This window comes from Urocitellus parryii, chromosome 1 (genome assembly GCF_045843805.1).
Source record: "Urocitellus parryii isolate mUroPar1 chromosome 1, mUroPar1.hap1, whole genome shotgun sequence".
Classification (NCBI taxonomy): domain Eukaryota; kingdom Metazoa; phylum Chordata; class Mammalia; order Rodentia; family Sciuridae; genus Urocitellus; species Urocitellus parryii.
In genome coordinates, this window is record NC_135531.1 from 118,214,809 (window position 1) to 118,228,394 (window position 13,586).

General features: G+C 33.2%; 1 protein-coding gene across 1 annotated transcript in view; it reads right to left on the bottom strand.

Annotated features, from left to right (window-relative positions):
- Positions 1-13,586, bottom strand: part of LOC144256173 (dmX-like protein 1) — a 166,237-nt gene that overhangs the window by 82,685 nt on the left and 69,966 nt on the right. The window contains 7 exon segments of the mRNA XM_077801257.1: positions 614-690; positions 3,408-3,599; positions 4,306-5,375; positions 7,507-7,585; positions 8,734-8,899; positions 9,866-9,963; positions 10,462-10,631. Coding sequence (XP_077657383.1) covers positions 614-690; positions 3,408-3,599; positions 4,306-5,375; positions 7,507-7,585; positions 8,734-8,899; positions 9,866-9,963; positions 10,462-10,631 — 1,852 coding nt within the window.

The window sequence follows — 13,586 nt, forward strand, 5'->3', positions numbered from 1 at the left end:
AGTATTTTTAGAATACTAGAAAAATCCTAAACATCAATTCTCATGTGCAATTTTTATTAATTACAAGTTAGTCCCTCCTTTTTTCTATGTTCCTTTGGTGTTTTACTATCAAATTGTAGTATTTATCTTTTAAGTAATAAGTCATAATACGAATGATTTCTCAGTTTACATATTTGTCTTTGACTAAACTGACCTTAAAAATGCGCTTATCTGGGTTGGGGCTGTGGCTCAGTGGTAGAGCATTTGCCTAGCATGTGTGAGGCACTGGGTTCGATTCTCAGCACCACATATAAACAAACAAACTCCATTGACAACTAAAAAAAAATATTTTGAAAAAATGGTCTTATTTTTTTCATTTTTAAATTCTCAGCATCTATCACAACGTCTAGCATAAGGCAGTGATAATTAATAGATTAACAAGTTATATTGATAAGCATTCACTTGAGATTTATTTGCCATGAAGACAAGCTAACTATTCACAATGAAAGAAAATATATTAAATGCTTTTTGCATTATTTAAATTGCCACATGTAACTCTAAAGTAATAATGTATCAAATATGAAACCTCATTGGTTACTGCAACAATTCTTAAATTTCACAAAAAGATATTTACCTGTAGTTATGACTACAACAAAGGCACTGATAAATACAAGCAGAAAGTGAGGCTGCTAAGGTGTGCATTACATATACCTGGAAAAAAAAACAAAGAAAATCACTTTAAGTATTAATATTTTTAAGTATAATCCTTTTCAACACCTAATATAATTAGCATTTTCAAAAAGGTGAAAAAGGTTTTGTCTCTATAAACTATATTTTTTATAATATGTATTTCCAACTAAAGAAGTCTCACTACAAAAAATTTGCAGAAAAGAGCAGAATTTATAAAACAAAGCAATTCAAAGGCAGTAGAGTCAAACATTTGTTTTGAGGAAGAGAAGACTCTAAACATGGCATGACGGGAAGTATAACAGTAGAATCAAAGATGAAGGAATAGTTAGGTAAGAAAGTAGACTAGAATATTAAGATTCTCTGATTATTATTTTTAAGTAGGTAAAAATGGGGAGTGAATAAAAACCTAATTGTTATTTTCTATTTCAACTATCAGTAAGACCTGTGAAATAAATTAAAAATGTCACATTAAATGAAGATGTAAGACCAAATATAGGAGACTGCAAAATGATCATAATGTTTTGTAGCTTCTCCAGTACAATGCTGGATTCTTATTTCTTGATTCATTGAATCTGGGCTAGCCTATGACCTGCTTTGACCAAGAAGACTCACTAGAAGTAAGATGCAAGTTCTGAATCTATGTCTCAAATGGCCCTGCAAATTCTACTCTTACTGCTTTTAAACCGCTACAACTCTCATGTGAAAAAACCTAGGTAGGTTGAGCCATAAGGTACACAGACATTTGGTCAAACATTATTCTGGGTTTGTCTGTGTGCTTCCAGATGAGATAAATATCTGTATCAGTAGTTTGATTAAAGCATAGTGCTCTCCATAATATGGGTAGGGATCATCCTATCAACTAGAAGACCTGAAAAAAAAAAAAAAAAACCCTAAATAAGAGGGAACTCCTCTTGCCTACTGCATTAAACTCAAAACTGAAATATCAGCTCTTCTTGTGTCTTGAACCCATTTGCTTTTAGACTGGCAATTATACTACAGATTTTCCTGGTTCTCAGATCTTCAAACTGGGACTCTCTTACTTCTGTCTGTCTCTCTTTCTTTCCTCTCCCCTACATAAACTATTGCGATTCTGTTTCTCTGGAGAACCTGGAGTAATGCACTAGGCTTGCCTGAAGGAAGCTGAGACACAGAAAACTCAGATTCCTGCGTCAGCCCTGCCAACCACAAAAATGTCAATGTGGCCACTTCAGGTCATCCACAGTTGTCAACTCACCAGCTGCCTAGATGAATGAACAGTCCATAGATCAGCCTTTCTGGGCCAAACCAGAATAACTGACAAGCCAACACATAGAACCATGAGAAAAAATAAATAAGAACTTTTTAAAGCCATTAATGTTTCAAAGTCATTCTTAAGCAGCAAAAGTTACTTAAGGTAGCAAAAGATAATGTAGTGGTACGTAGCTATGCTATAATTAAACTGTATACATGTGTGCATGATATTGGGGATCAAGCCCAAGTGTGCTCTACCAGTGAGCCAAATCCCCAGTCCTTTATATTTTCTATTTTGAGACACAGTCTCACTAAGTTGCCAAGGGTGGCCTTGAACTTGCAATCTTCCTACCTCAGTCAGCCTCCTTAGCTGCTAAGAGTAAAGTTTGGCTAAAATGAACACAGTCTGACAGAACTTAAATTCTAAAACATGTAATAAGCACTACAGTTATTTATACTACAAAGCAGTAAAGGAAGAGAGGTGACAAAAATCAAATTATCAGAATTAAATTATTAAAGAGGGTCCATTATCAGGCAAGGAGAAAAATCAGATTTTTTTTTTTTTTTTTTTTTTGGTGTGTAAGTATGTGTGTGTGCGCGCGCGCGCTCGCCGGGATTGAACCCAGGGCTTTGTGCATGCAAGGCAAGCACTTTACCAACTGAGCTATATTCCCAGCCAAGGAGAAAATCAAATTGGTGTGACATTATAACCTTGGAGGTGGGCAAAAACCACATGTTAGACTATGAGGTTAAAAAAAAAAATCCAAGGAATATGCAGAGATAATCAAAATCAGCTATTCCAAAGGATTTCATATTTCAAGAGTAAATATGAAACATGAAGTGTGATATCCACAATGAATAAAGTGGAATAATGATGGATAAGAGGATACGATAGTTATGCATTAGAATCACTGGAGGAATGTCTTAAAAATATACATATTCATGGGATTTTTCACAGACTGATTTAATGAGTTTGGAGTAAACGTAAGAACTCAAACTTTTAACAAGCACTGCAGGTCATTCAGCTACCCTAGAGGAATGACGGGGCAAGACACTTCACCCCATTGTCCTTAAAAAATGTAATCCTTTAAAATTAACAAAGAAAAACCTTACTTTCCATTAGTACTTTTATACCAAAATATTAAGTTTTTATTCTTCAAAAACAATCAGTATTTTGGCTAAATGTACTACTTAAAGAATTACATATCTACATGTGTACCTATTGCTCTCATCATAATGAAACTAACTAAAACTAAATAACTAGCATTTTGATTTTTTAAAAATATATTTAAAAGAAACTGAATATACTATTGGGTACAAGTAACATAATAAGTCTGATCTGCACCAGAAGTTTTCTTTCATAAGAATCAATATAAACTTGGTAACAAAGCAACTGCTATATCTAGTGTGATGTTCAAATTTTCTTTTTTAAAAAAGGATTAACATTTATCTTTCACTTTTAACATCACATATAGGTGAACTAAAAGTTTAAAATCAACCATACTTACTTTATTGCTTTGGCTGTCAGGATGAGGTGGTGAATCAAAGTTTATTATGGCATGTAGAATATCATGTGTCAGATTACTAAGGTGCAATAATGGATTGGCAACTACTGTTTTGGCACTGGCTGTACAAGCAAAGAGGAGAGGCACTGAGGTTTGCTCTGACAGAGGGCTAGGAAATAGTGGTTCTGATGTTTCCTTAAAAACAAAGAAGAAAAATATGTTAAAACTATTTAAAAAATATTTCTAGTTTTAATTCATTATTTAGGTAATTCAGGAAATTCTTTGAAAAACTTCAAACAACTGAAAATTAAAATAACAACAGAATTTACAGAGTTAGAACTTGAGATGGTCAACATTCCAGCAATCATATTTAAAAAATGATGAAACAGCCAGGCACAATGGCACATGCCTATAATCCCAGCAGCTGGGGAGGCTAAGACAGGAAGATTGCAAGTTCAAAGCCAACCTCAGCAATGATGAGGCGCTAAGCAACTCAGTGAGACTCTGTCTCTAAATAAAATACAAAGTAGAGTTGGGGATGGGGCTCAGTGGTCAAGTATTCTGAGTTCAATCCCTGGTACCAAAAAAAAAGAAAAAAGAAAAAAAAAAGAGAAAAGATGTCCCTTTGTAATAAAGAAGAGCTCATCACTTTACAAGATAGTCATGTAAAGACTGTTGAGTGTGAATTAAGCAAGTCATGAATAGCACGATAGAGAATTGTCCTCCAATTGCAATATATTCATAGCTCTAAAATTCAAAATTTGATGGGCTACAAAAAAAGGAGCAATCCTTAAAGAAAGTATAATTAAGAAAAGCAACAGTTTTAGTATTCAAAACTAGAAAATACAACAAAAAACTGTTTCAGAGGTGTCTATTTTTGAACTGATTAGAAGTTACATACCTGTTGGGATTCTTGCAAAAGCAAAATCAGTTCCATTCTCACAGATGCAAGACCCCCACCGTGGGAGCCATGAAGTATGCAGTAACTAAGAAACATTCTCAACAGAGACTGGTATTTCAAAAGCCACTGTCTTTTTTCCTGAAAATTTTCTCTCAGTTGTTTCACTTTTATTTGATGATGCAAATCATCAGAATCCTCATTTAATCCGAATTCATCTCCATTGTTGTCAAATGCACTCTGTAGTTCTTTTGCATCAGAGCAAAAGTCACAAGTCCTCTGAAGAGCTATCACCTCTTTTTCAAGCCAGTGGTATAGCTGGTAACGCAATTTTCCACCATCTATTTCATAGCCAGTAGATAAAGTACGAAGTTCTACTGTGAGAATTTTTAAACATGCTCTAAATTTTAATTGAACAGCAATTATATCTTCTGATGGATTTAACACATCATTTTCATCTAGTGTGCTGAAAGATTCTGTGTAATTACTTAGTTCATCTAATTTTTTATCTATTTTTCTCTGTAGAGGTTTTAGTTCTTTCAATGAAATAGGAAGATCATCATTTTCACTATCCCATTTTAACTCTAAAGAGTCATCTTGAAACATGACACTTGGTTGGCTCCAATCAAAAGAGAGAGTGGAGTTTGATTGTTTCTCTGAGGAACCCTCAGAAGAAGATTCAAAACCATTCATCAGTGATTGTGACCAATCAACAGCTGAAGACTTATCTTCCTTTGTATTCAATTTTAATGGAGAAGAATCTTTACTAGTATCGAGAAAACTAGATGCTCTACAAAGAGGTTTTGTTTTCTTGATGACTTTGGGCATCTTTGATAATACTTCCAAAGCCAACATAGGACAGCCAGCATTTAGATGAGCACTAGCAGTAGTGAAAAATAATCTTCTTTCACTTAAATTAATTGTTCCTGCCAGTTCACTTTTTCCTGTTAAACCCATGTGTGTGGAAAACGTATCAGATGATCCAAAATGACGTCTCAGCAAAAGAGGATGTGTTCTCAGATAATTGTAGAAATTAAAAACTGCAGGATTACAGGCTGACATCATTACTTGATCTGAAAGTAAATTCATTTCATGAATCAAGAAAAGTTCTTTAAGATCTCAATGGGGGTATTTATATCATTGTCCCTTTTCTTTACCATGGAACCTTTACCTGACCTTTAGACGAATTTTTATTAATAGACCGCACAAATCCATGGCATTGAATAAACAAGAACACAAATGTAATAAAAATGTTCTAAAAACAGTAGAAAAACAAAAGTTATGCTGATTTCCCACTAAAACAAACCTCTTCAGGTAACATTTAGTTCTTTTTCTCCTGTTGCCCTAGACATACCTCCTCAGTCTGCTTTGCTAGGCCTGCTCATCTTCTCTACCTTTCAATGATGAGCACCTTAGGGTTCAGTTCTTGATCTCTTTTTTATTTTACTCCTTGAGTTGAACTCACATATTCCCATGGCTTTATAAATACCTTCTATATGCTGATAATATGCACATCTCTATATCTAGTCCCAACTTCACCCTGAATATCTAAATTCCTATCTAACTTCTAAGGTCTACATTCTATTTCCACTTAGATTTATACAATCTTGCCTCAGAACCTATTTTATTTAACATGCCATATGCAAAAATCACTTTTTTTCCTTGTTTGCAGTATAGGGGATTGAACCCAGAGCTTGTAGATGCCAGGAAAGCACTCTATAAATGAACAACCTCCTCAGATCTTTTGATTTGTTGAGACAGGGTATCATTAAGGGTCTCACCATGTTGCCCAGGCTAGCCTCAAATTTGTGATCCTAAGCCTAAGCCTCCTGAGCAGCTGGGATTACAAGTGGGCACCAGTGGGCCCAGCTGGCACAAATTATTTTTTACCTAGATATTCTCTGTCCAAAGTTCATCTTATTAGAGAAGGCTTCTTGATAGAAAACACTTCCTCATATTATTTATCTACTGCTCAATCTACTATTCAATCTAAGAAGCCAGAAATTAGCCTTGATTTCTAATTCCTTCACATTTTATATCCAATCCACTCTTGGCTAGCCAAACTTAAAATATCCCAAATCCAAATACTTATCACTGCCTCTACCCCAATCACCCTGGCCCACACCACTATTATCTTTTGTGTTTTCTTCCAGAAGAATACAGGGTTAACTGGTTTTAAAAGCATCAAAATATATATACATACCTATGTGTTTGTGTGTATAATTTATACAATAATAAAAGTAGGAACAAGAAAATGACTTATTATTTTTCCCCTTCAATACAAAGAGGCCAGTTTGAAAATCTTTAGTTCATGATTTATTTATTGTTGTATATTTTGTTTATATTTAAACTGTATCCTCTGTTCACATGTTTATTTTCTAATGATACCTCACAGACTGAACTTAAAGGCATCTCCTGGCATCCATAAACATTAAAGCTTTTAATTAAAAAAAAACAAGAAAATTTTTAGCTCAAATGGTGGCTAGGAGACTTGAAGAACTAAGTCTCATGGCTTTATAAGGTGATATTTTCTGATTAAATGATGCCACACAGGAAGTGATGAACTAGAAGCTTTTCTAGTTAGTATTCCAAATGACATGTCACCTATTGTACCAGCTACCAGACACAATTCAATCCTGGAAAAATATTCACAAAGTAAAGCCCATCATTTTATATGAATTTACATAAAGAATTGCATTTTATACTAGCCTCCAAGAAAGCTTTAGCAAAAAAAATTTCTACAAAAGTCCAAAGCAGAGCTCCAAAGGATACACTTAAAAGGCCCTCTACATTACTTATCTCATGAACAAGATAGTCAACAACTTAAGACCTTCTAATCACATCACTTAAGTAAACTTTGTTTATGTGAATACATCTTTTACCATAATTCACAAAACACCATAAATTCAACTTATTATAAAACTGGCTTTACATCCAAAAGTATTTATATTCAAATGTTGATAATATATTTGTGTTCAATAAATCCATTTCATAAAAATATAAAATCCAATGTTCTTGGTTTTCAAAGGACATATCTTTCTGAAAAGTAAAACTATACATATAATCCTATGTCCCAAAGTAAGTCATAAAGTCATAATGCCCATAAATTTGTTTTCTACTACCCTTCGTGCCCAACAGTGGTCTACACAGTCAGCAAATACTAATAATACTTGTAATTGTTAACCTCTTAAAAGTATGACTTACCATCATCCTCTCTGGTAGGTTGCTTTATTAATGTTTCCAAAGCACCACTATAATCTTCCAAAATCCAATATGCCATACTCTGTAGAAAAGGATCATAATGCATATTTATATGCAAAGAACTGAATTCATTGACGGGAGAATCAATTCCCAAAACCTTTTTACGTAAAATAGATTTATATGTTGCAGACATATCAAATTCAGATTCATAGAGTCTTGCTATTACAAGAGCCAACTGAATATCATTCAGCTTTTCAAGACATACCTTTAAAAAGAGAAATACTATTTATAAAGAAGCACAGGCACCTTTCATTTTAGGATAAACTCAACTTTCTAACAACTAGAAAAATACAAGGCTTTATTAATCTCCAAAATTACCAAAGAAGGATAAGAAGAAACAAAACATACATTGCCTGTTTTAACAAATCCATTAGGTAAGAATTATGTTAATATTTCAAAATCTATTGGCTATTACTAAATACTTATTTGCGAAAAGATTTAGCTGAATGAGGAAATAGCAAATAATTCTAAACAATGTCAATGCAAGTCATATATTTTATAAATTTACTCTCAAGAGTATGTTCTCTATTCACCCCAGCAGAGTACAGCATTTCCAAATTAAAAAGTTGTCTTGATTCCTGTATGAGACTCTGAGCCAAAGGATACTTTGAGACAGAAATGGAAAATCTATTCATAATTTTTTAAGGTTTACAGAGAACTAATCACTGAAGAACTTTCTAAGGTTCATCAACTAAGACAGAGTCAGATAAACATTTAAATATGTTTAAAGTGAGAAAAGAGATCTTTTGTTTACCTGTTCATGTTTTAGGAGTCCACATAAACTATTTATCCTACTAACCAACCAATGCAAGCTGGTTTATCTTAATTCTGTATAAATACTATTCAATCTAAGTGACAAAATTTTTAAAGCCACTATTAAAGATTATCAGTTATTTCAGTTACTTAGGTTTGGGTTGTTATCTACTAAAGCTGAAATTAAAATATAAAAATTTAAGATCCAGATAAAGACGGGCTGGGGTTGTGGCTCAGTGGTAGAGTGCTTGCCTGGCATGTGTATGGCACTGGGTTTGATCCTCAGCACCACACAAAAATAAATAAATAAAATAAAGGTATTGTGTCGGTCTGCATCTAAAAAATATTTTTAAAAAATCTAGATAAAGAGCTTAGAAGGATGATAATGCAATTTTTTTAAAAAGTTTTAGTCATTACCTCAATTACATCTCTGAGGCAACCAGCTAAAAGAAAAAATGCTGCAGAATGTTCAAATCTTTGTTTGCCTAGCAAAGAAAAGGCATTCTTTAAAGCTGCTTTACGCCACCTCTCCTCTTCGAAATTGTGTCCAAAAAACTGTGTCATCCTGGTATCTTTTTGAGACCTATAAAGGAAAGGAAAGTAGGTAAATCTTGGAATATAATGTTTCTATATCTGAACAATCTTCTAAAGTTAGGACTTAAAAGTTAGAACTTAATAGAAACATTTGCCAGTTCATAAATTACTATGTATCTGCTTTACCTAGTGAAAAAAGAATACTTTTCCATCCACATCTCTGAGATTACTTAAAAATTTTCTTTCAAATTACAAAGAACATTGCATTAGCAGCATATAAAAATTATTAAATTAAGGCAAAATAATAATTATGTAAGCATTTATATTCATATAAAATAATAATAACTTCTGTGCTACTTTAGCATTTAAACATCATCAATAACCTCTTCTTCTTGTCCATCAAAGGATGACTTTGGTGATCAAACTCTTTAACAAATTTCCCCTACTGAAAACAATCCTGAAAGACCAGTCTCTCAGAAATGGATTTGACATTATGATTTTCTCCCAAATGTTGTCATGCAAATCACTTGGAACAAAATCCAAAACAAATGGTGAACTATTTATGGTAATCTCCCCCTGCTGTGAAGAAGTGAAAGAGAAAATTCTAAATGAATTCAGCTTGGAATAAGATGAGCACCCAAAGGAGGGAGGCAGTTTTAATGGATCTACTAGCCCATAAGAACTCAATGAGGCAGACAGCAGATGCTTGTTCCAGACTCCACCAATTCATCATCTTCCCCACACCAAATGCAAGTTGTTGGCTTTCGTATCATAGAAGCAGCTTGAGAAGTTCTTAAAATAAGAAAAAATACATTTCTGGACTGATAAATCTCAAAACAAACAAATGTGACCTGATCAGGTTTCTCCCACTTGCAGAGAACACCTAAGATTTTTTCCTTTGAAATATCTTCCTAAACACAAAAATAACTAAAAATCTACATGAATCAACATCAACAAGAATAAATATTACTTTATGCATTTACTCCTAATGAAGTTTTTTTTTTCTTTTCCTTACCTATATAAGCCCCAAATCACAGCTTTCTTTTTCATTGCAAGGTAAAAAATGGCAGCATCTAAAGGATCATTTTTTCTATAAAAGGCTGCTTTGGCTACCTATAATAAGAAAAATATTGTTCAAACTTTCACAGAAATAGGTTGTAAGTCAACAAATAATTGCCTTCACATATTAGACTGCCATATGTTATCTATTTCAATGTTAAATAAATCCTTTTAATATATGCTATGAATATATGTGTATACATACAAACAAATAAAAGTAACTTATGATACTGAAGGATACAAAGGGGAGGTAACAGGACTACTTCCTTTTATTACAAGCTCTTCTGTACTAGTTTATTTTTCTAAACATGTACTATTTTGTACAAGTCAGAAATATACCACTAAACAAAGGTGTCAACTAGAATTTTAGGAATTAAAATGTAAATTTTTAAAAATTATATTAACATTTTGAAAAATAAGGACTATTTGAAAGTATGTTGTTGCTCTCAAAACAAAAGGGAATAATTGAGAGCAGAGAAAATATGGACTGTAATTTAAATAGAAATCCAAAATATATCTATTTATTTTTACATCAAAACAAAACATGCTTACTTTTTCTATGCATTTGCGTAAGATGCGGGTATTCCGGACCCACCATCCCACACCCATTGCTCTTAGTTTAGACCAAGTGGGATCATCTTTCTGCATTGCTGGCAACATGTTTAACAGTTCTTCTTCTGCTACTGAATGAAATGCCCAAGCAAAATGACTAGTAGACAGGCCTGAAGAAATGTCAAAAATGTTTATAAGAAATATGAATATGACATAAAACGATTACCAGAAATGTGTATTACATATTTGCAGTAAAAATGTATAAGTTTTTATGAGATTCACAACTATACTTAAATCTTTAAGAGTGCTAGAAGTTGAGTAATTTATTATTTTTGGTTTTCCAAACAACTGTGGCACTCCAATGAGCATATATTTTGTACATATATTTTTTTGAAAAAACATAATAGATATTTATGGCAAATGCCACTTGCCATTGTGCTACAGTATTTTCATTCTCTAGCAATTACCCATGATCCTTTTAAGACAAGGAGAAACACTACAAGCAGTATTCTATATTGGTATGCTTCCCCCCTCAAAGCTGCTTCTTACTTTTCTCTGGTCAACATTTGTTTTATGGACTTAATTCCTTAGAATTAAAAGATATTAAGTAAATAGTATAGCTTAATGAACTAAGCACAGCACTGCACAGACTCCAGAATTTAATGCATACATTAAATTCCAGTTTTACCACTAACTAAATATATAAATGTGGGCAAATAATTGAGTTTCTTCCTGTCTCAGTTTCTTCATTCATTTATAAAATGGGACTAATCATGGAACTATCATATTACATAGCTTTAAAGATTAAATAAAATAATATAGCTAAAGAACTCAGAATACAATTTGGCCCATAACAGTAACACTCCTATGTTCATAGCAGCATTACTCACAATAGACAAAATGTGGCACCAACATAAATACAACAGATGAATGGATTTTAAAATGTGGCTTATATCCATAATGAAATACTACTCAGCCTCAAAAAGGAAATTTTTGCAATATGTAACAACATGGTTGAACCCTGAGGACATAATGCTAAGTGAAATAAAGTACCCACAGAAACAAATATATTTCATGAGTCCACTTTGCTGAGGTATCTGACATGGTCAAATTCATAAAATCAAAGAGAGGAGTGATGGTTATCAGAGGCTGGGAAGAGGAAAATGTGCAATTACAATTCAGGAATCCTCAAGTTCTGTCAAACAAAATGAATAAATCTAGAGTTCTGCTACACAAAATTGTACCTATAGTCAACAATAATGTATTGTTTGCTTATAAGTTTGTTAGGAGAGATCACATGTTGTGTTCTTACCACAAGAAAAAAAAAAAGAATACCTTTGCCACAAAATCATAGGGGGAAAAAAGATGATAATATAGGCAGAGAAGTAGAGAGAAAGAGAAACAGATATTGACTCTAACAAAACCAAAAGGAAAAGCTAAAAATGAAAATAGAAATTAAGGATGTCTTTGACAGGCTCATCAACAGACTCAACACAGTCAAGGAAAGAATATGTAAGCCTACAGTAGAACAACAGAATTTTCTCAAACTGAAATGGAAAGAAAAAATTCAATGAATGAAATCAGAACAGGGCATCAAGAACGGTAGGCTAATTGCAAAAGTCCTACCATAACTATAATTGAACTAGTAGGAGAAACAAGAGAGAAGGAGATAAAATTTTTCAAGTTATAACCGCTAAGAACATTCCCAAATTAATCACAGATTGTTCAGAAAGCAATGAACAGGTTGTATTATCCCAAATACCAAATACACCTATACATATTACAGAAAACCAAAAACAAAAGAAGAATTTCAACAAGAGCTAAAACACAAATAAAAAACCATAACCGCTTTACCCATAGAGGAACAAGGGTAAGGTTTACAGTAGATTTCCCTTTGGAAAGGATATAAACAAGAGAACTGAGTGAAATATTTAAAGTGCTGAGAGAAAAAAAAAACAAAAAACTATCAAACCAGAATTCTAAAGTCAGGTAAATTATCCTTCAAAGTTCAATGAGTTAAAAAAGACTTTCTCAAGGGTAACAGTGAGGGGGAATACAATCAAAGCATGTAATGTCACATGTCATAATAAAATCAGTTATTTTATACAATTAATATGTACTAATAATTATAATAAAAAGGGCTGCGGTTGTGGCTCAGTGACAGAGCACTTGCCTACCATGTATGAGGTTCTGGGTTGGATCCTCAGTACATAAAATAAATAAAGGTTTGTGTCCATCTACAAATAAAAAACCTTTAAAAAATTTTTTTTCTATTTAGTTATACATCACAGAATACATTTTGACACACTGTACACAAATGGAGCACAATTTCTCATTCCTCTTGCTGAACATGTGCAGAGTCACACCAATGGTATAATCATACATGTATAAAGGGTAATAATGTCTGTCTCATTCCACCATCCTTCCCATACCCACACCCCCTCCTCTCCCTTCACTCCCCTCCACAAAATCCAAAGTTCCTTCATTCTTCCCTACTCCTGTCTCATTATGAATTAGCATTCACTTATCAGAGAAAACAATGGGCCTTTGGGTTTTGGGGGTTTGGCTTGTTTCACTTAGCATGATAGTCTCCAGTTCCATCCATTTACCATAATTTCATTTTTCTTTAGAGATGAGTAGTATTCCATTGTGTATATATACCATATTTTCTTTATCCATTCATCTCTTGAAGGGGACCTAGGCTGGTTTCATAGTTTAGCTATTGTGAATTGAGCTGCTATAAACATTGATGTGGCTGTGTCCCTGTAGAATGCTGATTTTAAGTCCTTTGGGTATAAACCAAGGAGTGGGATAACTGGGTCAAATGGTGGTTCCATTCCAAGATTTCTGAGGAATCTCCATACTGCTTTCCTGAGTGGTTGTACCAATTTGCAGTCTCACCATTAATGTATGATTGTACCTTTTCCCCCACATCTTCTTTAAGACTTATTGTTGGTTGTATTATTTTTTAACTTAACTGCTAGGCACTATTTTTTTAATTCTAATTTGTTATAGATATGACAGCAGAATGCATTACAATTCATACTGCACATATAGAGCACAATTTTTCATATCACTGGTTGTACAAAGCTTGTATTCTTGATAATTGCCATTCTGACTAGAGT